General features: G+C 43.8%; 2 protein-coding genes across 11 annotated transcripts in view; both read right to left on the bottom strand.

Annotated features, from left to right (window-relative positions):
• Positions 1-23,677, bottom strand: part of KIF23 (kinesin family member 23) — a 60,017-nt gene extending 36,340 nt beyond the window's left edge. The window contains exons 1-3 of one of the 5 annotated variants that reach the window (XM_070796988.1): positions 23,541-23,677; positions 1,987-2,056; positions 841-969 (exon numbers count right to left, since the gene is read on the bottom strand). In XM_070796988.1, the coding sequence (XP_070653089.1) occupies positions 841-969; positions 1,987-2,056; positions 23,541-23,548 (207 nt within the window). In that variant the 5' untranslated portion in view covers positions 23,549-23,677. Of the gene's footprint in view, positions 1-840; positions 970-1,986; positions 2,057-4,264; positions 5,169-23,540 lie in introns of those variants that run through there. The other 4 variants (XM_070796989.1, XM_019968193.2, XM_070796987.1 and 1 more) reach the window with 4 other exon arrangements.
• PAQR5 (progestin and adipoQ receptor family member 5) overlaps positions 21,436-27,523 on the bottom strand; it is a 98,577-nt gene continuing 92,489 nt past the window's right edge. For 4 of the 6 annotated variants that reach the window (XM_019968195.2, XM_019968194.2, XM_070796990.1 and 1 more), the window contains one exon: positions 21,436-25,247. In XM_019968195.2, the coding sequence (XP_019823754.2) occupies positions 25,006-25,247 (242 nt within the window). In that variant the 3' untranslated portion in view covers positions 21,436-25,005. Of the gene's footprint in view, positions 25,248-25,271; positions 26,238-27,523 lie in introns of those variants that run through there. The other 2 variants (XR_011568737.1, XM_070796991.1) reach the window with 2 other exon arrangements.

Raw genomic sequence — 27,523 nt, 5'->3', positions numbered from 1 at the left:
AAGGTAAAAATTCCAAAATTATTACCATGTAATCAGTGTGTAAAGCTATGGATAAAAGACAGAACATGGAAAGTTCGAGGGGGAAGACAGAACAGTGCTGTTGACAAACAGATCATGATGAAGACAAAGAGGTGTCCATCACATCACATCACCAGAGAGGCCACTGGTAGGCGTCTGACCAACAATCTCCCAGGAGTAGTGTACATAAAAGAGTAAAGGCATCTACAAGAGCTGACAGCCTGAATTAATCTTTTTATCTGCATTCCCAGAGTCCATTTCTTTAAGCACATCTCTGTCTTACCTATGAGCATTACCTGCTTAGCGTCTGTGCTCCCAACTAAGTTGTAAGCTTCATAAAAGCAAGAATCATGTCTTATTCATTTTTAAAAGTCTCCTTCCACCCTCCAGCTTAGCACATGTTTACTGAACTCAACTCTTTGCTTGTTTACAAAAATAAAAACACTTCATAAGAAATCGATACAAGTACACAATGCCTATTAAATGTTACTTCAATCCCACACATGGAACTATATATTTATATGTAACTGCCTAGCACAGATATCATTCCACATTAAACTATCCCTAACATATGCTCTAAAGAGCAATAAATATCCAGTATAAGAAATTATCATCTAAAAACAATCTTTTAACTTCAGTATACCAAAGGTGTGTTTATACAACCCAGAAATTAGACACTTTTAATATGGTAGGTAGTTAGACTGAAGTAAATAAGTCTTTCAGTAAAGTGGGAACACAGGAATTTTGTCATATTTAAAAAGTAGAAAACCAATTCAAGAAAGAACCTATCAATTAAAAACAGTTGGTTCCAATCAGAATTACCTCCTTATAGTCTCCATTTCTGTTGAGTCTGTTACCCTCAGGAGTATGAAGCTGAACTGTTGTATTATTGATTACTTCTATGCAACACTCTTGCTCAGGAAGGCTCAGTGGGCGTACCCTACAGTACACCTGAAAATACAAGAAGGTGCTTAAACAACAAAGGCTGACTTTTTACCTGACTTTTCCTTCACTCATCTATTCATTCATCAACCAACATTTGGCATCTAAACTTGAGAGCTATATAAACTTAAGAGCTACCAAAGCCAAAAATCTGCTACCCAATTTGCTGACTGTCAAATGCAAACATATATATTAGATATGAGAAAATTTTAAATGCACATAAAATCAAAACTCTAAAAATCAAGAACATATCACACAATGAAAAATATCTGAAAAGCTTTTAGGATTGTTTGGAATTGGATGTCAGGTAAAACTTGCCAGCTTAACACAATATACTAAAGTGAGACATTCAAAACGTCATCTTCTTAATCAGTAATAGGGTTGGGAGAAAACTGTTCAGCTGTATATGCAAAGCATCTGGTTCCCACAACTCAGATCAAGAGATAACACTCCAGTGCCAATGAAGGCAAAAATTAAAACAAACAAAAAAAAAAACAGAGCAAGCCAATGTTATTTGCCATTTGCTTTTAAAAGTTCCCAAGCCTGAAACTAGTGAAGTTCATAGAGTAGTCACAAGATAAATGAAACTGTTCTAAACCAGAGTCTATGAAACTTGGTCCCCAAAAGCATGGAGTTTGGGGCTTTACTCTTGAAGTATGCCACAAGTTACTATATAACTGTCATAAAGATAGGAGAGGATGTTCATCCAAGCACAAAATTTCTCCCCATCCCAGAGACTATGAAGAATATCTCCAACATAGTTGAAGAATATTTTTTCATTATCTAGCTTTTCAAATATAAGTAGTTATAGGAAGTATGCAACTGACAACCAAAGGCTTCATTTTACCGGACTAATAAATCCTACATAGAAACAAAATTTCAAAGCTGGAATCAGCCTTAAGCAATTTAGTACAGTCCTTTTAGCTAAATATTGTTTGTTTTCACTTCCACATCTCTGTCCCTTTCAAGCATACAAAACATAAAGGGACTGAAGGAAGAACACACAAATTCACAGGCAGACCTTACCCCAACTGGGTCTTTAAGACTCGTTTGGGATCCTTTTTTCACTGGTGGTTTCCTGGGTGTCTTAGTCCTCCTGGTCATAGAAACAAAAAACACTTCAGTTCAACACTAACATATAAAAACCTAACCTATAATTCATATAGAGACAATCTTCCTAAGGGTTATAAAATTATTCTTTAGCAATTCCAAAACACTATGCCCCAAATAATATGAATACATACAAACTACCTTAGTAGGAGAGTGTTTGTGACATGCGAAAATTAAAAGCAATTAAAATTTGGCTTAGGAGACATCTGTGGCACCAAAAACAGAAATAACAGGCCCAAAATGGAGTTATTTGTGCTAAGTTCCATGTCACCAAATTGTGACTTAATACCTAACTTACAGTTCCAACCACTCCCAATAGAAGAATCTTAAACCAGTCAATCTGGAATTATCTGGTCAGCACTGGTAAAGTGATCTGTCTGATAGACCCCTGCCATAGAGTAAAGGAAGCTCACCTAGCTACTAACAATCCACTCGTTGCTAATATAATTCCTTTGTTCCACAACCCCCCCATAAAAATCTTCCATTTTATACAGCTCTTAGGAACACCTTTTTGCTAGATAGGATGCTGTCTGATTCATGAATCATTGAATAAAACTTATAAGATCTTTACAATTTACTCAGTCAAATTCTGGTTTTTTAAATATCTTCTTATAGTTCTGTATGTTAAGTGGTTTGCTTTCTTGACCAAAAATTTTACAGGCATTACAAATTTGAAAATTCAACAGATAATTGAGCAAGCTTATCTCAAAAGGCATTTCATAAAGCACACATGTTGTGTTTAGCCCATTGCCAAGGCAGACCAAGTGATTAATTTCTAGATTATAAAAATGCAGATGGAGAAATCCACTCTTTGATCAAGATTTATGTCTTTATTTTTAAAGAACAAGTGACCATTGAATTCTCAAAACTATCATCCTTTGTTCCCAGACAAAATGTGGTCCCTAAACTGCAATTTTGTGCTCTCTTAAGTGGGGGCAGTAGAAACAGATATTTTGGTTTATTTCACCACTTCTCTAGTATGACACTCCCCCTTCCCCCGCATTTATCTATAGACGAGATAAACATCTAACACTAAGTGAAATTACTGGCTTGGACTATACAGGTTGTTAAAATACTTTCTCAGCACTTTCCCAATGAAACAAAACAAATTCGTGTTTTAAGTGCAAAATATTAGGGTAGGTTTACTTAACTCAATATTTTTTCCCCCCAAAGATAAAAATTTTGACTTTAGCCTCTTAAGAAAACAAGCTGTTTTTTTTTTTTTTTTTGCAAACCACTAGCTTGGCACCCCACTCCAGTACTCTTGCCTGGAAAATCCCGTGGATGGGAAGAGCCTGGTAGGCTGCAGTCTATGGGGTCGCTAAGAGTCTGACACGACTGAGCGACTTCACTTTCACTTTTCACTTTCATGCATTGGAGAAGAAAATGGCAACCCACTCCAGTGTTCTTGCCTGGAGAATCCCAGGGACGGGGGAACCTGGTGGGCTGCCGTCTATGGGGTCGCACAGAGTCGGACACGACTGAAGCGACTTAGCAGTAGCAGCAGCAGCTACATCATGATGATGATTATAAAGTTAACCTTCTCTGCACAAGTATTTCGTCACCGAGTAGCGGTCAAGGAATTAGGCTGCGGCGCAAATGTCACCAACTTCGTGAGGAATGTGGGCGTTTGTGGCCGGAGGCGGGGTTGTCTGAGACCAAAGAACAGAGCAAAAGGAACTGGCCTACACCCGAGGGTCGCGGCCCCGAAGCTACCGAATTGGACTAGGAAAGGCAGGCAGTGCGCCCGGATGCCAAGGGCTCTTCAGCGGATGAAACCACCTAACCAACCCCAAACCCAGGACACAACACCAGGCCCACCCGTGAGACGACCCCCGACCCTCACTAATTGGGCAAAATGCAACCCGCGGTTGCGGGCGGCCAGGGAAGGAAAGGGGAATTAGAGAAAGGATTGGAGGCGGCGGTCCCGGCCCAAATCTCCCGCCCCTCCCAACGTGGGGCCGGGCCTTCGCGGCCGAGTGTAGCCAGGGCGGGGACCCAGACGCCCGACTCCGCGAGGCAGGGAGCTAGACGGGGTGGACGAGGACGGGTCTTCACGCCCGTCTCCCCCTGGGCAGTCCTGGTGGGGGGCTTGGTGGTCCCGAGCGGCACAGGGCTTGGAGCCCGCGGCGCGGCCGGGGGCCTGCCGCGGCGGAGGGAGACGCCGGCCCCAGTTTCGTGGCCCAGTACTCACGCTGGCTTCATGGTAGTAAGCTCCGAACTGCCCAGACGCGCGCGCGGGGATGCCGGACTCGGTCGGGGGTTGACGAGAACGGCGGGCCTCAGGGACCGGCCACAGGGACCGCGACTCGGCGGCTCAAGCGCGGCGCTTGAGGAATCTGGGAAACGCCGCTGAGGAGCCAGGTGAGCTCGCGCCCGGCGCATTTCAAACGGGCCAATCAGCGCCCGCCCACGGAAAGGGGCGTGGCCTCAGAAAAGGCGCCTGCTCAGTAGGATGTTGTGCTCGTCTCCTAGGCGACCGACGCAGACAGTGCACAGGCAGCCTGGTGTCTGGGCTCTAGGGCTGGAGTGGGAAGCTAGGATCAGATATTAGGAAATAAACCCCATCCGTATTCTCTGAGGACACTGAGAGTTTCTTTTCCCATATCCCAGTAAGTCCAATGGAAGGGCAAGTCCAGGGTTGATTCAGAGATCAGCAGTGTCGTTCCGACCCAGGAGTGTCCAGTCCTTGGTCTGTACCCTATGCAGAGACAGACTCACTTTCTGGCTCCCAGATCATCACATCACCTTGGCTTTCTTTCTCTCTCTCCTTTGTCCTTCCAGGAATCTCCCTCTCTGGTTTCTCTAGCTCTTCCCGAACCACTCTATTCTAAGATGAACTGATTCTCACTTCGACCTTTGCCCCTAAACCAGTGACTATCAAATACGCACTTACATCTTTGCTCTCATGGAACTGTAGTCCCATTCTCCTCAACTTTCTACAGGAACAGACACCAGTAAGAATAGACATAATATCCTCAACCCATAATATCCCACATAAAGATGGTTCCTGTCTTTGCTGTTACATAGTTACAGTGAATAAACTTGGAAATTCATCATTTTACAGAGAAGTACTGTGTTAAAGACTATACTTGTCTTACATAATGTTTCACAGATATTGCTAAATTGTCCTCCATAAAGGTCCAAATGCACAATCCCACAAGGCATGTATGAGAGGACCTGTTTTTCCACATTTCTCAGACAGCAAAGTGTTACCCAAATTTTATGTGGATGTTGAGCTAGTAGATGAAAAAAAAATCACAAATTTAAATTTTCTTTTATGGTAAATGAGATCGGGTGTCTGTGCCTGTGTTCAACAGCCATTTGTATTTCCTTCTCTAAGAATCGTGTTCATATCCTTTGCCTCCTTGTTCTGTTGGGTTGTTAGTTTTTTGTTGATTTGTAAAAGTGCTTCAAATATTAAGGAAATTAGTCCTCATCCAAAATATGAGTTCAAATTTTTTATAGTTCATAATTTTGCTTATGTTGCTTTGTGACAGCTTAGGGAAAACTCAGCAGTGGCCACAGGACTGGAAAAGGTCAGTTTTCATTCCAATCCCAAAGAAAGGCAATGCCAAAGAATGCTCAAACTACCGCACAATTACACCCATCTCACATACTAGTAAAGTAATGCTCAAAATTCTCCAAGCCAGGCTTCAGCAATATGTGAACCGTAAACTTCCTGATGTTCAAGCTGGTTTTCGAAAAGGCAGAGGAACCAGAGATCAAATTGCCAACATCCGCTGGATCATGGAAAAAGCAAGAGAGTTCCAGAAAAACATCTATTTCTGCTTTCTTGACTATGCCAAAGCCTTTGACGGTGTGGATCACAATAAACTATGGAAAATTCTTCAAGAGATGGGAATACGAGACCACCTGACCTGCCTCTTGAGAAATCTGTATGCAGGTCAGGAAGCAACAGTTAGAACTGGACATGGAACAACAGACTGGTTCCAAATAGGAAAAGGAGTATGTCAAGGCTGTATATTGTCACCCTGCTTATTTAATTTATATGCAGAGAAACGCTGCATATAATCATCATGAGAAACACTGGACTGGAAGAAGCACAAGCTGGAATCAAGATTGCCGGGAGAAATATCAATAACCTCAGATATGCAGATGACACCACCCTTATGGCAGAAAGTGAAGAAGAACTAAAAAGCCTCTTGATGAAAGTGAAAGTGGAGAGTGAAAAAGTTGGCTTAAAACTCAACATTCAGAAAATGAAGATCATGGCATCCGGTCCCATCACTTCATGGGAAATAGATGGGGAAACAGTGGAAACAGTGTCAGACTTTTTTTGAGGGGGCTCCAAAATCACTGCAGATGGTGACTGCAGCCATGAAATTAAAAGACGCTTGCTCCTTGGAAGGAAAGTTATGACCAACCTAGATAGCATATTCAAAAGCAGAGACATTACTTTGCCAACAAAGGTCCGTATAGTCAAGGCTATGGTTTTTTCTGTGGTCATGTATGGATGTGAGAGTTGGACTGTGAAGAAGGCTGAGCGCCAAAGAATTGATGCTTTTGAACTGTGGTGTTGGAGAAGACTCTTGAGAGTCCCTTGGACTGCAAGGAGATCCAACCAGTCCATTCTGAAGGACATCAGCCCTGGGATTTCTTTGGAAGGAATGATGCTGAAGCTGAAACTCCAGTACTTTGGCCACCTCATGGGAAGAGTTGACTCATTGGAAAAGACTCTGATGCTGGGAGGATTGGGGGCAGTAGGAGAAGCAGACGACAGAGGATGAGATGGCTGGATGGCATCACTGACTTGATGGACGTGAGTCTGAGTGAACTCCAGGAGTTGGTGATGGACAGGGAGGCCTGGCATGCTGCGGTTCATGGGGTGGCAAAGAGTCAGACACGACTCAGCGACTGAACTGAACTGAACTAAGGGAAAATTTTAAGGTAGGCATATTTATCAGCCTTCTCTTTTGTGGCTTCTGTTTTGTGTCACACCAGAAAAAAGTCTTTTGTACTCTAACATTAAAGCAATGTTTTTCATCTTATATTTTGCCTATTGCTTTTTTATGTTTAAGTCTTTGAACCATTGAACTTTGTTATCAAGTGTGAGGTTGAGAAGTAAGAAGTGAAGTCGCTCAGTCGTGTCCAACTATTTGCAACTCCACAGACTGTAACCTATCAGGCTCCTCCATCCATGGGATTTTCCAGGCAAGAATACTGGAGTGGGTTGCCATTTCCTTCTCCAGGGGATCTTCCCAACCCAGGGATCGAATCTGGGTCTCCTGCACTGCAGGTAGACTCTACCGTCTGAATCACCAGGGAAGCCTGGTGTGAGGTTGGGATCTTCGTTATTTAGGAATTGGCCTGGGCTGCTGGCCAATTACCTCTTAATTACATTGTAGCCTGGCTTTGGCCTCAGTCTTTCCATTGGAATTTTTCTCACCAAGATCAATGTTTCATTGATGCCAAAACTATTTGACCCTTACCTTACTTGACCTCTTAATGGATTAAAAAATATTTCCTCTCTTCTCATGTCTTTGTTTTTACTCCTAGTTTTCTAGCCCCTCTTTCCCAGCCTCATTTGTGAGTTCTTTTTTCTGCCTTAAATACTGTGGCTTAAGGTTTTCACCTGGTGTTCACTAGCTGTGCCCTCTCTGTAGGCACTCCCAGCCATTCCTGTGGCCTCACATACCACTCATATTTGCTTCTCTGAGTTCCAGAGCCATATGTCCAACAGTCTGCTGAATTCACTTGGGTGCCTCACAGGCACCTCACATTGAACACCATCCTAATCTTTTCTCCTGAACCTGTTCTCCCTCAAGCATCACCATCTATCCACCCACCCAAGTGCAAGGTACCACCTTTGACTTTTGCCTCTCCTTCTATTCCAACAATCAGTCACCAAATCTTGAAATTTCTATCAACTAAATAGCTTTTAAAACCCTCCTCTCCATCCCCTCGACCACTACCATCTCTTGTCTGGATGACTGAAACAGTATCCTAACAGGCTTCCCTGCTGCCATCTTTCAAACTTGGTTCCATTTTGCAGCCAGCTCACCACTAATCACAGATCTGATCATGGCATTTCCCTATTTGTAATACTACAGTAGTTCCCACTGCTGGACACCCTCAACAGGCCAGGCCCTGGGGTTCTTCCTCTCCAAGCTCATCACCTATCATTTCCCCTTGCTTCCCTCCAGCCATGATGCCTGAATACACTGGGCTCACACAGCTTTCCCTCTGCTGTCAAGCTCTCCTCCCTCCCTTCCTCTGACAATGCCTCCTTACCCTCAGTTCTCAGCAGATCTTCTGCCCACGACCCTGCTCTGGATGCTGAATCCCTGCTCTCTATCCATAGTCCTCTGCACACTACCTCCAAGACATTCCCTCTGATTTGCTTCAGAGCTCGCATTCCAATTTGTGATTGCTACTCCCTCAGTGGTAAAGAATCCACCTGCAATTGCAAGAGATGCAGGTTCAATCCCTGGGTGGGGAAGATCCCCCAGAGGAGGAAATGGCAACCCACTCCAGTATCCTTGCCTGGAGAATCCCATGGACAGAGGAGCCTGGGGGACTGCAGTCCATAGGGTCGCAAAGAGACACAACTGAGCAACTACACCACCACCACCAGCTTATCCCCACATCCTGACTAGATGACACAATCATGTCCCCCATGCCCAGCAATGAAGATGCTCCATATGTGTTTGAAGGAATGAATGAGCCCATCCTTTCACAGAACATCCCATGGAAGACCCAATTATAATTTAAAACCCCTAGCTTTTCTTCTGGAGGAGGAAATGGCAACCCACTCCAGTGTTCTTGCCTGGAGAATCCCAGGGATGGGGGAGCCTGGTGGGCTGCCGTCTGTGGGGTCGCACAGAGTCGGACACGACTGAAGCGACTTAGCAGCAGTAGCAGCAGCTTTTCTTCAGGCCAGTTTCTTCTTTCTCACTCATTTATATTCTTATCAAATTCATTGACAATGCTTTAATGCCAATTCATTATATTATTTTTCTGTTCAAAAATGGTCAGGCACTCCCCATAGCTGGTTAAAAATTTGCATTTCCCCCTAGAATTAGAGCGCCAAGCAGGGGCGGAGTTAGGGACAGGCAGATAGAAGGAGGCTAGAGGCTAGAACTGGGAGGCTTTTTTAAAGATCAGGTTTGAGCTTCCCTCAGAAGAAATGGAGTAGCCATCATGGTCAACAAAAGAGTCTGAAATGCAGTACTTGGATGCAATCTCAAAAATGACAGAATGATCTCTGTTCATTTCCAAGGCAAACCATTCAATATCACAATAATCTAAGTCTATGCCCCAACCAGTAACGCTAAAGAAGCTGAAGTTGAACAGTTCTGTGAAGACCTACAAGACCTTCTAGAACTAACACCCAAAAAAGATGTCCTTTTCATTATAGGGGACTGGAATGCAAAAGTAGGAAGCCAAGAAACACCTGGAGTAACAGGTAAATTTGGCCTTGGAATACGGAATGAAGCAGGGCAAAGACTAATAGAGTTTTGCCAAGAAAATGCACTGGTCATAGCAAACATCCTCTTGTGTCCTACACATGGACATCACCAGATGGTCAACACTGAAATCAGATTGATTATATTCTTTGCAGCCAAAGATGGAGAAGCTCTATACAGTCAACAAAAACAAGACCAGGAGCTGACTGTGGCTCAGATCATGAACTCCTTATTGCCAAATTCAGACTGAAATTGAAGAAAGTAGGGAAAACCACTAGACCATTCAGGTATGACCTAAATCAAATCCCTTATGATTATACAGTGGAAGTGAGAAATAGATTTAGGGGCCTAGATCTGATAGATAGAGTGCCTGATGAACTATGGACTGAGGTTCTTGACATTGTACAGGAGACAGGGATCAAGACCATCCCCATGGAAAAAAAATGCAAAAAAGCAAAATGGCTGTCTGGGGAGGCCTTACAAATAGCTGTGAAAATAAGAGAAGTGAAAAGCAAAGGAGAAAAGGAAAGATATAAGCATCTGAATGCAGAGTTCCAAAGAATAGCAAGAAGAGATAAGAAAGCCTTCCTCAGCGATCAATGCAAAGAAATAGAGGAAAACAACAGAATGGGAAAGACTAGAGATCTCTTCAAGAAAACGAGAGATACCAAGGGAACATTTCATGCAAAGATGGGCTCGATAAAGGACAGAAATGGTATGGACTAACAGAAGCAGAAGATATTAAGAAGAGGTGGCAAGAGTACATAGAAGAACTGTACAAAAAAGATCTTCATGACCCAGATAATCACGATGGTGTGATCACTGACCTAGAGCCAGACATCCTGGAATGTGAAGTCAAGTGGGCCTTAGAAAGCATCACTATGAACAAAGCTAATGGAGGTGATGGAGATCAAGTTGAGCTATTTCAAATCCTAAAAGATGATGCTGTGAAAGTGCTGCACTCAATATGCCAGCAAATTTGGACAACTCAGCAGTGGCCACAGGACTGGAAAAGGTCAGTTTTCATTCCAATCCCAAAGAAAGGCAATGCCAAAGAATGCTCAAACTACCACACAATTACACTCATCTCACACGCTAGTAAAAGTAATGCTCAAAATTCTCCAAGCCAGGCTTCTGCAATACGTGAACTGTGAACTTCCAGATGTTCAAGCTGGTTTTCGAAAAGGCAGAGGAACCAGAGATCAAATTGCCAACATCCACTGGATCATGGAAAAAGCAAGAGAGTTCCAGAAAAACATCTATTTCTGCTTTCTTGACTATGCCAAAGCCTTTGACTGTGTGGATCACAATAAACTATGGAAAATTCTTCAAGAGATGGGAATACGAGACCACCTGACCTGCCTCTTGAGAAATCTGTATGCAGGTCAGGAAGCAACAGTTAGAACTGGACATGGAACAACAGACTGGATCCAAATAGGAAAAGGAGTACGTCAAGGCTGTATATTGTCACCCTGCTTATTTAACTTATATGCAGAGTACATCATGAGAAACGCTGGGCTGGAAGAAGCACAAGCTGGAATCAAGATTGCCAGGAGAAATATCAATAACCTCAGATATGCAGATGACACCACCCTTATGGCAGAAAGTGAAGAGGAACTAAAAAGCCTCTTGATGAAGGTGAAAGTGGAGAGTGAAAAAGTTGGCTTAAAGCTCAACATTCAGAAAACAAAGATCATGGCATCTGGTCCCGTCACTTCATGGGAAATAGATGGGGAAACAGTGTCAGACTTTAGTTTTGGGGGCTCCAAAATCACTGCAGATGGTGACTGCAGCCATGAAATTAAAAGATGCTTACTCCTTGGAAGGAAAGTTATGACCAACCTAGATAGCATATTGAAAAGCAGAGACATTACTTTGCCAACAAAGGTCCATATGGTCAAGGCTATGGTTTTTCCTGTGGTCATGTATGGATGTGAGAGTTGGACTGTGAAGAAGGCTGAGTGCCGAAGGATTGATACTTTTGAACTGTGGTGTTGGAGAAGACTCTTGAGAGTCCCTTGGACTGCAAGGAGATCCAACCAGTCCATTCTGAAGGAGATCAGCCCTGGGTGTTCTTTGGAAGGAATGATGCTGAAGCTGAAACTCCAGTACTTTGGCCACCTCATGCGAAGAGCTGACTCTTTGGAAAAGACTCTGATGCTGGGATGGATTGGGGGCAGTAGGAGAAGGGGACGACAGAGGATGAGATGGATGGATGGCATCACTAACTCGATGGATGTGAGTCTGGGTGAACTCTGGGAGTTGGTGATGGACAGGGAGGCCTGGCATGCTGCGGTTCATGGGGTCGCAAAGAGTCAGACACGACTGAGCGACTGAACTGAACTGAACAGTGGCTCAGTGGTAAAGAATCCTCCTGGCATTGCAGGAGACACGGTTTTGATCCCCAATCTGGGAAGATCCCACATGCTGCAGAGCAACTAAGCCCTTGCAACAACTATTGAGTGTGTGCTTTAGAGCTCGGGAACTGTAACTACTGAGCCCACGTGCTGCTACTACGGAAGCCCACACGTCCTGGAGGCTGTGCTCACCAACAAGAGAAGCCACTACAAGGAGAAGCCCATGCACCACAACTAGAGATAGCCCAAGCATGGCAACGAAGAGCCAGCACAGTCAAAAATAAAGATAAATAAATAAAAATGTAGAAGATCAGGTTTATTGCAGTATACTTTCCCTATAATAAAAGTCACCTTTTTATTTGTACCATCTAAATATTTGACAAACATACACCATCCTCTAATGACTGGCACAGTCCAATGTATAATATTCCCATCACACCAAAAATTCCTTGTGCTGCCCCTTTGCAGTCACCTTTCCCTATGCTCAGCCCTTGGCAACCACTTTTCTGATTTCTTTCCTTAGATCTGTCTTTTCCTGAATGTCTCTTCTTTAACTCAGCATAACCTTTTTGAGATTCATCCATGTGTTGCATCTATCACGAATATTTTCCCTTTTTATTGCTGATGAGTATTCCATTGTATGACAATCTACCCATTCACTGGCTGATGAACATTTAAGCTGTTTTCACTTTTTGAAACTGGCATAATTATTTGTGTAAAGTGATTTATGTAGACATAGATATTTTCACTTCTCTTGGGTGGGATTGCTGGTCCACTTGATAGGAAACTGCCAAACCGGACTGGGAGGGTTTTATGTAAATCACTGAAAAGGGGTTGATACTATAGACATTTGAAACCATAATTAATCCAAGCTCCTAGCTAAACAAGTCCAGCTGTGGGAACCTACTAACCAGTTGCTGCTGCTGCTGCTGCTGCTGCTGCTAAGTCGCTTCAGTTGTGTCCAACCCTGTGCGACCCCATAGACAGCAGCCTACCAGGCTCCCCTGTCCCTGGGATTCTCCAGGCAACAACACTGGAGTGGGTTGCCATTTCCTTCTCCAATGCATGAAAGTGAAAAGTGAAAGTGAAGTCACTCAGTCGTGTCCGACTCTTAGTGACCCCATGGACGGCAGGCTCCTCTGTCCATGGGATTTTCCAGGCAAGAGTACTGGAGTGGGGTGCCATTGCCTTCTCCGTACTAACCAGTAAGCACCAGAAAATACCAAAGCCTGGAGTGTTTGATGAAAGGTGGTAAGGTGGAGACCAGGTCCCCTGAGCACCCAACACACAGCACACCCAAGGGTTCAGTGGCCTTGGCAACATAATCTCACATTCCCAGGCCATCTGTAAAATGAATGAGTGGGATGTTAATGTCTTACCTACTCAAAAAACAATAAAATCAACAAACTTGGGGGAAGGTGTAACATTGATACAAAAAACACAGATGATCTGAGCAGAACCACATTTCAAATGAATAACATACTCACACAGAAAGGGAGCTATCACTTACCCAAGTTGGACTATTTAGACTACAGTATATGCCCTCAGGCTCAAGGCAAAAAGAACTTGAAACACTGAATTCTAATTAGTTGGCCTTTTTGAAGCTGTGGATTAGCAGTTCTGAAACATTAAATACATTGCAGATAAAGGGAGCCAAGTTTCTCACTGTTAGAGAGTAATATAAACACCAAAAGGGAGCAAGTGAAAAGTACCTAGGAATTCTTTTTACTATTTGGCAACATGTTTCTTAAGTATGAAATTATGTCCAAAAGAGGGAGGGATAGTTGGACTATATCAGTGCTTCTTAAACTCTCTTATAGTATTAAAAATCACTGGAGTTTTTGATAAAAACTTCAAAACTCCAGAACCATGCTCACATCCAGCATGCACTCTGGGTCTTCCGCATCTGTGCATCTGGGCTCTGGAAATGTGCATTTTACATCATCAAACATATTTTTTTAAGGCTGGGTTAAATTATCTTTGAGGTTAGTGGTTCCATACTCTGGAGGAGGCAAAATGTAAAGCGAGATTTAGAAACCTGTTTCTTGACATGGAGAGAATGAGTGTGACAACTATTTGTTGAAGAACATTTATTATAGAGTTAAAGAATTTGTACAAATACCAAGGGGCCATTGAAAAGTCCCTTCGGCAATCTCCCAGGAGGAATGTTGAGGAGAAATTTCAGAATTCAAGTCAAATCTTGCCAATGTCTTCTGGGGTTATCTCAGGAATGAATGGCCTGATTTCTATTCTGCCAAAAAGACAAACACCTTCTGGCCTTAGGGCCTTTGCACTTATAGCTCTCTGGACTTGAAATCCTTTCCCCCACCTGCTGCCAAAGTCAGCATCTTATAACTCATCAAAGAAGTGAAGTGTTAGTCACTAAGTCATGTCCTACTCTTGCCATCCCATGGACTGTAGCCCGCCAGGCTGCTCTGACCATGGCTTTCACAGGCAGGAACACTGGAGGGGGTTGCCATTCCCTTCTCCAGGGGATCTTCCTGACCAGGGATCAAACTCTGGTCTCCTGCATTGTAGATAGATTCTATACCATCTGAGCTACCAGGTAAGGCCTTAGTCCATTAAACTCAGTTCAGTTGCTCAGTCTTCAGTCCAACTCTTTGCAATCCCATGGACTGCAACATGCCAGGCCTCCATGTCATCACCAACTCTTGGACCTTGCTCAAACTCATGTGCATTGAGTTGGTGATGCCATCCAACCATCCTGTCCTCTGTCATCTCCGTCTCCTCCTGCCTTCAATCTTTCCCAGCATCAGGGTCTTTTCCAATGAGTCAATTCTTCCCATCAAGTGGCCAAAGTATTGAAGCCTCAGCTTCAGCATCCAGTCCTTCCAGTGAGTATTCAGGACAGATTTCCTTTAGGATTGACTGGTTTGATCTCCTTGCAGTCCAAGGGACTCCCAAGAGTCTTCTCCAATACCACAGTTCAAAAGCATCAATCCTTCAGTGTTCAGCTTTCTTTGAGATCCAACTCTCACATCCATATATGACTATTGAAAAAACCATAGCTTTGGCTATATGGATCTATGTCAGCAAAGTTATTTTTAATATGCTGTCTAGGTTTGTCACAGCTTTTCTTCCAAGGGGCAGGCACCTTTTAATTTCATGGCTGCAACGCCATCTGCAGTGAATTTAGAGCCCAAGAAAATAAAGTCTGTCACTGTTTCCATTGTTTCACCATCTACTTGCCGTGAGGTGATGGGACCGGATGCCATGATCTTAGTTTTTTGACTGTTGAGTTTTAAGCCAGCTTTTTCACTCTCCTCTTTCACTTTCATCAAGAGGCTCTTTAGTTCCTCTTTGCTTTCTGCCATAAGGGGTTCTCACCTGCATAGCTGAGGTTATTGATATTTCTCCCTGCAATCTTGATTCCAGCTTGTGCTTCATCCAGTCTGGCATTCACATGATGTACTCAGCATATAAGTTAAATAAGCAAGGTGACAATATACAGCCTTGACATACTCCTTTCCCAATTTGGAACCAGTCCAGTGTTAGGACTTCCAGGACTTCCCTGTAGCTCAGACAGTAAAGAATCTGCCTGCAACACAGAAGTTGGAGAAGGAACAGGCAACCCACTCCAGTGTTCTTGCCTGGAGAATCCCAGGAACAGGGGAGCCTGGTGGGCTGCCATCTATGGGGCCGCACAGAGTCAGAGACGACTGAAGCGACTTAGCAGCAGCAACACAGAAGACCTGGGTTCAATCCCTGGGTTGGAAAGATCCTCTGGAGAAGGAAATGGTGACCCACTCCAGTATTCTTGCCTGGAGAATCCCAGGGACAGAGGAGCCGTGTGGTCTACAGTCTATGGGGTTGCAAAGAGTCAGACACAACTGAGCAACTAACACGGGTGTTCCATGTCCGGTTCTAACTGTTGCTTCTTTTTTTTTTTTTTCTGGCGGCTCGGGAGATGGCGCTCCGGGCCTCCTTGGAGATGTTGACACCGTCCGGGAGCGCCTCCTTGATGATTCTGGTGATGACGGCATTGGGCAGGTTTAAGTCCTCGGGCCTCTCCGCCATGGTCGCAGCCAGGGACCGTGCCTGCGACCTCCGCTTCTGGCCGCCATGGCATCTGGACTTCCCGCGTCGCCAAGGTCTGCTAACTGTTGCTTCTTGACCTGCATACAGATTTCTCAGTAGGCAGGTAAGGTGGTCTGCTATTCCCAACTCTTGAAGAATTTTCCACAGTGTTTTGTGACCCACATAGTCAAAGGCTTTAGCACAGTCAACGAAGCAGATGTTTTTCTGGAATTCTCTTGCTTTTTCTATGATCCAACGGATGTTGGCAATTTGATCTCTGGTTCCCCTGCCTTTTCTAAATCCAGCTTGAACATCTGGAAGTTCTCAGTTCACAGACTGTTGAAGCCTAGCTTGGAAATCTTTGAGAATTACTTTGCTAGCATGTGAGACAACTGCAACTGTGCAGTAGCTTGGACATTCTTTGGCATTGCCTTTCTTTGGGATTGGAATTAAAGCTGACCGTTTCCAGTTCCGTGGCCACTGCTTAGTTTTCCAAATTTGCTGGCATACTGAGTGCAGCACTTTCACAGCATGATCTTTTAGGATTTGAAATAGCTCAGCTGGAATTACATCACCGCCACTAGCTTTGTTCCTAGTGATGCTTCAAAAGGCCCACTTGACTTCACACTCCAGGATGTGTGGTTCTAGGTGAGTGATCCTGGTTATCTGGGTCATTAAGATCTTTTTTGTATAGTTCTTCTGTGTATTCTTGCCACCTTTTCTTAATATCTTGTGCTTCTGCGCTTTGCTGGAGCAGCCGTGAAGAGAGACCCCACATTGAAAGTAAGAGAAACCCAAGTAAGAGGGAGGCACTGAGAGATGGCATCAGAGGGCAGACAGATGGAAACCAAATCACAGACCACAGGCCAATCTGATCACCGGACTACAGCCTGGTCTAACTCAATGAAACCAAGCCATGCCGTGTGGGGCCACCCAAGACAGACAGGTCATGCTAGAGAGGTCTGACAGAATGTGGTCCACTGGAGAAGGGAATGGCAAACCGCTTCAGTATTCTTGCCTTGAGAACCGCATGAACAGTATGAAAAGGCAAAAAGAGAGGACACTGAAAGATGAACTCCCCAAGTCGGTAGGTGCCCAATATGCTACTGGAGATGAGTGGAGAAGTAACTCCAGAAAGACGGAAGGGATGGAACCAAAGCAAAAACAACATCCAGCTGTGGATGGGACTGGTGATAGAAGCAGGGTCCAATGCTGTAAAGAGCAATATTGCATAGGAACCTGGAATGTTAAGTCCATGAATCAAGGCAAATTGGAAGTGGTCAAACAGGAGATGACAAGAGTGAACATCGACATTCTAGGAATCAGTGAACTAAGATGGACTGAAATGGGTGAATTTAACTCAGATGACCATTATATCTACTACTGTGGGCAGGAATCCCTTAGAAGAAATAGAGTAGCCATCATGGTCAATGAAAGAGTCCAAAATGCAGTACTTGAATGCAATCTCAAAAATGACACAATGATCTCTGTTCGTTTCCAAGGCAAACCATTCAATATCACGGTAATCCAAGTCTATGCCCCAACCAGTAACACTGACGAAGCTGAAGTTGAACAGTTCTGTGAAGACCTACAAGACCTTCTAGAACTAACACCCAAAAAAGATGTCCTTTTCATTATAGGGGACTGGAATGCAAAAGTAGGAAGTCAAGAAACACCTGGAGTAACAGGCAAATTTGGCCTTGGATTACAGAATGAAGCAGGGCAAAGGCTAATAGAGTTGTGCCAAGAGAACGCACTGGTTATAGCAAACACCCTCTTCCAACTACACAAGAGAAGACTCTACACATGGACATCACCAGATGGTCAACATTGAAATAAGATTGATTATATTCTTTGCAGCCAAAGATGGAGAAGCTCTATACAGTCAGCAAAAGCAAGACTGGGAGCTGACTGTGGCTCAGATCATGAACTCCTTATTGCCAAATTCAGACTGAAATTGAAGTGGAGAAAACCACTAGACCATTCAGGTATGACCTAAATCAAATCCCTTATGACTATACAGTGGAAGTGAGAAATAGATTTAAGGGATTAGATCTGATAGACAGAGTGCCTGATGAACTATGGATGGAGGTTCATGACATTGTACAGGAGCCAGAAATCAAGACCATCCCCAAGAAAAAGAAATACAAAAAAGCAAAATGGCGGTCTGAGGAGGCCTTACCAATAGCTGTGAAAATAAGCGAAGCAAAAAGCAAAGGAGAAAAGGAAAAATATAAGCATCTGAATGCAGAGTTCCAAAGAATAGCAAGGAGAGATAAGAAAGCCTTCCTCAGGGATCAATGCAAAGAAATAGAGGAAAACAATAGAATGGGAAAGACTAGAGATCTCTTCAAGAAAATTAGAGACACCAAGGGAACATTTCGTGCAAAGATGGGCACAATAAAGGACAGAAATGGTATGGACCTAACAGAAGCAGAAGATATTAAGAAGAGGTGGCAAGAATACACAGAAGAACTGTACAAAAAAGATCTTCATGACCCAGATAATCACGATGGTGTGATCACTGACCTAGAGCCAGACATCCTGGAATGTGAAGTCAAGTGGGCCTTAGGAAGCATCACTATGAACAAAGCTAGTGGAGGTGATGGGATACCAGTTGAGCTGTTTCGAATCCTGAAAAATGACGCTGTGAAAGTGCTGTACTCAATATGCCAGCAAATTTGGACAATGCAGCAGTGGCCACAGGACGGGAAAAGGTCAGTTTTCATTCCAATCCCAAAGAAAGGCAGTGCCAAAGAATGGTCAAACTATTGCACAATTGCACTCATCTCAAACGCTAGTAAAAGTAATGCTTAAAATTCTCCAATCCAGGCTTCAGCAATACGTGAACCATGAACTTCCTGATGTTCAAGCTGGTTTTAGAAAAGGCAGAGGAACCAGAGATCAAATTGCCAACATCTGCTGGATCATGGAAAAAGCAAGAGAGTTCCAGAAAAACATCTATTTCTGCTTTATTGACTATGCCAAAGCCTTTGACTGTGTGGTTCACAATAAACTTTGTGAAAGAGAAAATTCTGAAAGAGATGGGAATACCAGACTACCTAACCTGCCTCTTAAGAAATCTGTACGCAGGTCAGGAAGCAACAGTTAGAACTGGACATGGAACAACAGACTGGTTCCAAACAGGAAAAGGAGTATGTCAAGGCTGTATATTGTCACCCTGCTTATTTAATTTATATGCAGAGGACATCATGAGAAACGCTGGGCTGGAAGAAGCACATGCTGAAATCAAGGTTGCCGGGAGAAATATCAATAACCTCAGATATGCAGATAACACCACCCTTATGGCAGAAAGTGAAGAAGAACAAAAGAGCATCTTGATGAAAGTGAAAGAGGAGAGTGAAAAAGTTGGCTTAAAGCTCAACATTCAGAAAATGAAGATTATGGCATCCTGTCCCATCACTTCATGGCAAATAGATGGGGTAACAGGGGAAACAGTGGCTGACTATTTTTTGGGGCTCCAAAATCACTGTAGATAGTGATTGCAGCCATGAAATTAAAAGACGCTTACTCCTTGGAAGGAAAGTTATGACCAACCTAGATAGCATATTGAAAAGCAGAGACATTACTTTGCCAACAAAGGTCCATCTAGTCAAGGCTATGGTTTTTCCAATAGTCATGTATGGATGTGAGAGTTGGACTATAAAGAAAGCTGAGCACTGAAGAATTGATGCTTTTGAACTGTGGTGTTGAAGAAGACTCTTGAGAGTCCCTTGGACTGCAAGGAGATCCAACCAGTCCATCCTAAAGGAGATCAGTCCTGGGTATTCATTGGAAGGACTGATCTTGAAGCTGAACCTCCAATACTTTGGCCACCTGATATGAAGAGCTGATTCATTTGAAAAGACCCTGATGTTGGGAAAGATTGAAGGCAGGAGGAGAAGGGGATGACAGAGGATGAGATGGCTGGATGGCATCACCGACTCGATGGATATGGATTTGGGTGAACTCAGGTAGTTGGTGATAGACAGGGAGGCCTGACCTGCCACAGTTCATGGGGTCGCAAAGAGTTGGACACAACTGAGTGACTGAACTGAACTGTGGTTCTATTAGGTCCATACTGTTTCTATACTTTATTGTGCCCATCTTTGCATGAAATATTCCTTTAGTATCTCCAATTTTCTCAAAGAGATCACTAGTCTTTCACATTCTATTGTTTTCTCTATTTCTTTGATCATTTAGGAAGCCTTTCGTATCTCTCTTTGGTATTCTTTGGAACTCTGCATTCAGATGGATATATCTTTCCCTTTCTCCTTTACCTTTCATTTCTCTTTTCTCAGTGATTTGTAAGGGCTCCTCAAACAACCATTGTGCCTGTTTGCATTTCTTCTTCTTGAGGACGGTTTCACTGCCTCCTCTACAGTGTTAGGAACCTCCATCCATAGTTCTTCAGGCACTCTATCAGATCTAATCCCTTGAATCTATTTGTCTCTTACACCATATAATCAGAAAGGATTTGATTTAGGTCATACCTGAATGGTCTAGTGCTCCATTAAGTTTCTCCTCAAATGTCGGGTTATCAGAGTGGCTATCCAGTCTCAGCTGCCTCACCCCACCCCTTCCTATTCCCTCACCAGGCTTCTTTTTTTTTTTTTGGCCACACCAAGTGGGAGCAGGATCTTAGTTCCCTGGACCAGGGATCAAACCCTGCAGTGGAAGTTCAGTTCAGTCACTCAGTCGTGTCCAACTCTTTGTGACCCCATGAACTGCAGCACGCCAGGCCTCCCTGTCTATCACCAACTTCTGGAGTCTACCCAAACTCATGTCCATTGAGTCAGTGATGCCATCCAACCATCTCATCCTCTGTCGTCCCCTTCTCCTCCTGCCCTCAATCTTTCCCAGCATCAGGGTCTTTTCAAATGAGTCAATTCTTCGCATCAGGTGGCCAAAGTATTGGAGTTTCAGCTTCAATATCAGTACTTCCAATGAACACCCAGGACTGATTTTTAGGATGGACTGGTTGGATCTCCTTGCAGTTCAAGGGACTCTCAAGTGGAAGCATGGAGTCTAAATCATTGGACCACCAGGGAAGTCCCCAGGCTTATTTTCCTGATGTGCTGTGCTTAGTCACTCAGTCGACTCTTCGCAACCCCATGGACTGTATCCCCACAGGCTTCTCTGTACATGGGGATTCACAGGCAACAATATTGGAGTGGGTTGCCATGTCCTCCTCCAGGGATCTTCCCAACCCAGGGATCGAACCCAGGTCTCCCACACTGGATGCGGATTCTTTACCATCTAAGCCACCAGCACTTACCATTATCTGAATTTATCTGTATCTCCTGTCCTACTGGCTGACCAGTGTATCTTTTCCATGAGGGAAGGACAGTTTGGGTTTTCTTCACTTCTATATTCCCAACTCTTAGGACAGTGTTTGTTTTATATATACCTGGCAGTAAATAAACATTCAGTGAATGATTTCACAATCTATACATATACAGGAATCTATTTTTCATGATGAGTGAACATGTTTTCGGCATAGTAGGTGAAACATAACTAAGTCAAAGGAGAAACAGGACTTTACTATAATAAATAAATTTTATTTTTCCTACCATAATTTAAGAAAACCAGACATTAGCATAAGCTGGAAGAACATCTCTGAGTCTGGAAATAGGTCTCTGCCTTTTCATTCATAATGGATTGTCGACTGGAAAATCAGAGGCTGGCATTCAACAACATGTTACAAAATGCTGATATACAGGGTTAAGAGCCGTTTCATATATAAAGGGTACCATGGCCAAGCCAAATTCAGGACAAAGCAGATGGGAATGAAAGGTTTCTCTGATGAACCTGACAAAAGCATTCTTTTCCAGAACAGCATCCTGCCTTCCTCAGAATATCTCCTGGGAACTGAGTTCCTTCTCCAAAAAACACTTTGAGAAAGATTGCTGCAGACCAAATATCTAAATCACTTGTATTCAAAAGCCTTCTAAACATCCCACTTCTAATTCTAATCTAATCACCAAGGGACCTGTTCTTGTCTTTTTAAAAAATATACTTTATTTATTTTGGGCTGCGTTGCGTCTTTGTTGCTGCGTGCGGGCTACCTCCGGTCGTAATGTGCAGGCTTCTCACAGCAGTGGCTTCTCTTACTGTGGAGAAAGGGCCCCAGGGCACTCAGGCTCAGCAGTCCAGTAGTTACAACTCCTGGGCTCTTAGAGCTCAGGCTCAGCAGTTGTGGTGCAAAAGCTTAATTGTCTGAGGCATGTGGGATCTTCCTGGACCAGAGATCACACTGTGTCCCCTACTTTGGCAGTGGATTGTCAACCACTGGACCACCAGGGAAGTCTGACAAATTCATGTCTTTAGGAAAGAAGGAGCGTTCCTCTCCAAAGACTGCGCAAGAAAAATTAAACTCTCCATTTGTGACTGAAGGAAGAGGCAAGTGACCAAATGGCCTCATCCAAGCATACCTGAGTTTTATCACAATGAAAATGATCAGTAAATTCTAGAGTAGTGTTTCTTGAGCCCAGGGAGGGGGAAGAGGTACATCCCTTCAGGAGTGTGCCCTCTCCCCTTGCCCCTTAGGAGACAGGGCCTTGGTGAGCAATCGCTACCAGGGGGAATATAGTATATCTCCAAAGTGTACTGAGATGTTAAAAAAAAAAAAAAAAATTGAGAACTGCTACCTTAAAAGACAAGGCTTCCCAAGTGGCTCAGTGGTAAAGAACCCGCCTGCCAATGCAGGAGCCACATAAGACCTGGGTTCGTTCCTGGGTTGGGAAGATCCCCTGGAGAAGGAAATGGCAACCCACTCCAGTATTCTTGCCTGGAAAATTTCATGGAGAGGAGCCTGGTGGGCCATAGTCCGTGGGGTTGCAGAGTCGGACACAGCTGAGCACACACACACATTAAAAGACATCCTCCCAGTGAGGTTTTCACCTGACCCACTGCCAGCCTTTTTAATTTCTGGAATGGCTTAGCAAAACTATATTTACATTAGACTTCATAATACTTAATGAAAATGAATATATTTGAACACATTCTCATTCATCATTATAAGTTTCCAAATCAGCGTACTGCAAACTGTTATAAAATTTAATTGTAACACTGTCCAAAAGTATACAATGGGACTAAGTTTACCAAATGTATAAAAACATTATGAAACACTTGGCCTTATTTTGTTGATTTAACATTTCATTTTCATCATTAAGCAATGCTGAAAAAGCAATGTAACCAAAGACTAAATGTTCTAAAAGTCCTTCAGATTAGTCACCTGTGATCTTTCAACTACTTCTGAGCTAAATGAAGAACCTTATGTTACTTTCTATAAACAAGAGAATTAAGAAGCCTTCATGCCTTTGGCATTACTAAAATGGAGTACTTAAAGTTAGTACCTCTGTCCACCATAAAACTGAAGTTACAGTAAGATGAAATGGAAGCCCAGAACCCCTGCTGGAGTACAATTCCAGTAATAGTGTCAACCTCTTGCCAAAAAAACAAATTTTGTCGTGCAGCTTGCAATTAATGTACCAAAAATTTACCAGCCTATATAATTTTATCAGTCTACCTTCCCCAGAGGAAGTAAACAGACAATAAAACTAATGAAATCATATTTGTTGACCACTCATATCCGATATAAATTGCTACTTGTCTTCAGAGTATTAGCTGATGAGCTACTTACAAGGTCATTCAAACGTCTGGGCCAGTTAACCATAGAGGCAGTGTTCTAAGAAACTGGGGTGTTCCTGAGTCAGCAGAAGAGGCTCCTGCATTGCGATGGATGGTCCCTTAAGTCGTCAGCAAGTGCATGTCAGGGAGTGATGGGCCTCAGCATTTCTGTACTCTATGAAAACACCACGAAATACTGAACTTTTAATGAGTAATGCAACAGGTGAGAAAATACTCAGTGTTTCAGTACTCCACAGAGTGGAAAGCAGAGGACACAGCCTTAGGTGGTGAGCTGCTGAAAGTTAGACCAATCAAAACACAGCTGATGGGCCCTGGGCATTCAGGAATTCGTGACACCGGCATTTCTGCAGGTTTGGCCCATGGCCCTCCTGACAATCACCTGGGGAACTTGTCCCAGTACAGACCTTCTGCAGGAAACCAACATTTTAAACTGGTAAAGCAGCGTCTCCTGATTCGCCTGGGGAATCTACATTTATCACAAGCTCACCAAGCGTTTCCATTCCTTTGGCAAAGTCTGTAGTATCCTCTGCACGTGAACGTTAAATTCTGCAGCACATATGAAATGCTAAAGCAACATTAAATGTAACCTCCCCAAACATTGTGATGTCATTGGTTAAAGGGTGATGGATGAGTACAACCAATTGGGATTAATTCAGTTAGTGCCCTCTGGGTAACACACTTCACCTGTGCTGCATAATACTTCACAGCATCAAGCTGGCAACAAGAAAACAGAGCAAAACAGAGCATATGACACCCCAGCCACAGGCTGTGAACTTTTAACAAAATCCAAGTCCATAATGGCATGGGAACCTTGCATGGTGAAGCAGAATGGACTTTCGGGGAAAGAGGGAGCTCTTTCATTTCCTTCACTAGGTGGGGAAAGGAAGAAGGTCCCTCCCCAAACCAGGTTTCTTCATTCTGGAATGCTTTCCCAGTCCCCACAGCTCCCGAAGACTCAGTTTCCCTTTTCTCAGGTTCCCCGACTGACCTTCCCAGCTCATCCTCCTCCACTGTGGTAGGAGAGGCTTTGCTACATGAAACTCATCAGATGAAGCGTGTTCCATTTTCCAAGAGTAATACTTCAAGGGTAGTAAGGCTTAATCCAACTATTTAATAGTAAAGCTACAAGGGTGGTACGCCTAATCCAGCTGTTTAAATAGAATTGGAGAACATACTTTAAATAAATTAAAAGCTAAATGAAATAATGATTTGCATGAATGAGGACTGACTTGAACCCATGTCCCCCTTTTAAAATCGTACTTACAGAATCCAATGCACATCTAGAGAAGTGTCCCCAGTTAAATACCTTATGGACCTGAACCCGCTCAAAAATGCCAAGATATCAAGCATTCTAAATATTTTAGGCCACTGCAAACTGGGACCATGCCATTGGCTTATGGTAGTTAGAATGTCGTAGCTTAATGCTGACATTTGGTACGAAAAGCTTATGGTATGAATCAGGTTTCCTTTTTATGTAATTCCGGCTCGGGAATCCTATACAGAGCAGCTGAGAAATAAACTATGTTGCTGAGGCTGAAGATGAGGCATAGAAGTATGGCTCCGGCTATCTGGGCGAACACCAGGGGCCTGCAGTGGGTCAGCAGCCATTCCTTCCTCAGAGTCTTGTCCAGAAGGATGGCTTCCATCTGCATGTGTGTGGCCAGGATCACACACACGTGAAACAGCTGGTGGCTGTGACCTAAAGCAAACACACAAAAGGCCACCAAAATCAGCAATAAAAAGGGAATGGACTACTGATAACATCCTATGGCTTGTGTGCTAAAAACACTGTGGAGTAAAAGAAGCTAGATGCAAGATACCCACTGTCCAGAAAAGGCAAATCCCTGAGACAGGGAGCTGGGATTAATAGTACGTGGGCAGGAAGGATCTTACTGGGGTGATGAAAATGTTCTAAAACTCATATATGGTGATAGTTATACAATGTGGTAAATTTGCTAAAATAAAAAAAAAAAAGATTGAATTGTGCACTTGAAATCAGGGTATTATGTTATATATAACGTGTGTGTGTGTGTGTGTGTGTGTGTGTGTTCAGTCGCTCAGTTGTGTCTGACTCCTTGCGACCCCACAGACTGCAGTCTGCCAGGCTCCTCTGTCCATGGAATTTTCCAGGCAAGAATAATGGAGTGGGTTTCCGTGCCTTCCTCCAGGGGATCGTCCCAACTCAGGGATGAAACCCGTGACTCCTGTGTCTCCCGCATTGGCAGGTGGATTCTTTACCACTAGCGCCACCGGGGAAGCCCATGTGTGATACATACTTTAAAGTTTTTATTTTTAAAATATCATATGAGAAAAATAAAAAGGCCATCAGAGAAAACCAAATCCATTTTTAAAACAGCTTATCCACCAGTCCCGCCTTTCACATGAGAAAGTTCTACTAAAGTTTACCTCTCGAGAGCTGTCACCAGTCAGTTCTGATCCTGACTTCAATACCAAAGGGGAAGCCAGCCAGACTTTCTGCTGACCACTTGTGAGATGCTCCTCCCCCTACTGCTGGTTAGTCCCAGACACAATGAGGGGCTCCTTCTCTCTGATAACTCACAGGACCCTGGTCAGCATGTATGCATCCCCAGAGGGTGGGAGCCCAGTGGAGGGTGGCTGCAGTGTGCAGGGAGGTACTGACTTGGTAGTTGGTGAGAAAAGGAGTCCATTGCCCAGGGCTGGGGATTGCCTGGGGGGACAGAAACCAGGAGTAAGATAAGAAGCCTGCATGTTTCATGGGCTGATTGTATCTCCCCCTCCCAAATTCACATGTTGAAAGTCTTAAATCCCAGTACCTGAGAATGTGACCATATTTGGAGATAAGGTTTTTTAAAAGACAATTAAGTTAAAACGAGGTCACTAGCGAGGGACCCGCTCTGGTATCTTTATAAGAAGAGGAGATTAGGATGTACACATACACAGAGGAGAGATCATGTGAAAAGAAATGGAGATGGCCCCTGGCAAGCCAAGGAGAGAGGACTTGGAAGAAACCAACCCTGCCATCCCCTTGATCTTGGGCTTCTAACCTCTGGATTTTGAGAAAATAAACTTTTGTATCAGCCATGCAGCCTGTGGTTCTTTGTTATGGCAGCACTAGCAGACTAATACAAGAGTTAAATAAGGACCCTCCTTCAGTTAAAAAAAAAAAAAAAGAATTCAGTGTTGTACCCCCAAGATTTATCCTATAGCAAGTATTCAATAAATGTGTCCACAGAAGGGACCAGACTGGCCATCTGCCCTAATGAGCCAGAGCCAAGTCGTGAATGAAGATGCAGGAAAGTTGAATGAGTGATCAATGACTTCCTTAGGGCAAGGAGCTGCCAGCACCCCAGCCTGCATCCCCCAGGGAGATACTGTGCCTGGAGGGGCCGCCCCTGCCTCACTCAAGACATACTACTGGGCTGTGTACAATTTCCAAATCTGTGTGTTTTGCGGCAGAAGTGGTTCCTTATCCAGCTGAGAACCGTACTCTCCAAGGACATAGGGCCAAGCAGTAGGAAGTGACCAGCTGCGCCCACCAACTGAGGCACAAACCTGTCTCCATTAGGGCAGGAGACAAACAGATGGAAGAGTCAAGAGCACTGGACGGATGTGAAATGTGCCTGCAGGAAAAGTCAACAATCCCGTCTGGAAGGAAGAGGGAGGAGCTTCTGTGGGCACTGGGGAGGAAGCTCAAAATCTGGCTGACTGTTATTTAAGGACAGAGATCTTTCCAAAGCCCTTGTTTAAGATGGTGTCATTATCTGCCATCTCTGCCATGTCCCCCCACTGGAGTGTCTTTCTGCTCTAGGCCTAAAGGGACAGGATAGAGGTGAGTAAATAAAATGTTATTAAGAAGCCAGAGTTGGCAAAATAAGGCCCAGTGTCTCTTTATGTTTTTCCTGCTGACCCCAGACTTTGTACACGATCAGCTCTATTTCCTCTGGCTGGGCTGGGGCTAGGGAGGTGGACATGCTGGGCAGGCTCCTTGGGCAG

This window comes from Bos indicus, chromosome 10, assembly GCF_029378745.1.
Source record: "Bos indicus isolate NIAB-ARS_2022 breed Sahiwal x Tharparkar chromosome 10, NIAB-ARS_B.indTharparkar_mat_pri_1.0, whole genome shotgun sequence".
In the NCBI taxonomy this organism is placed as follows: domain Eukaryota; kingdom Metazoa; phylum Chordata; class Mammalia; order Artiodactyla; family Bovidae; genus Bos; species Bos indicus.
Note: the sequence above shows the minus strand (reverse complement) of the source record. Positions and strands in the feature narration are given on the sequence as shown.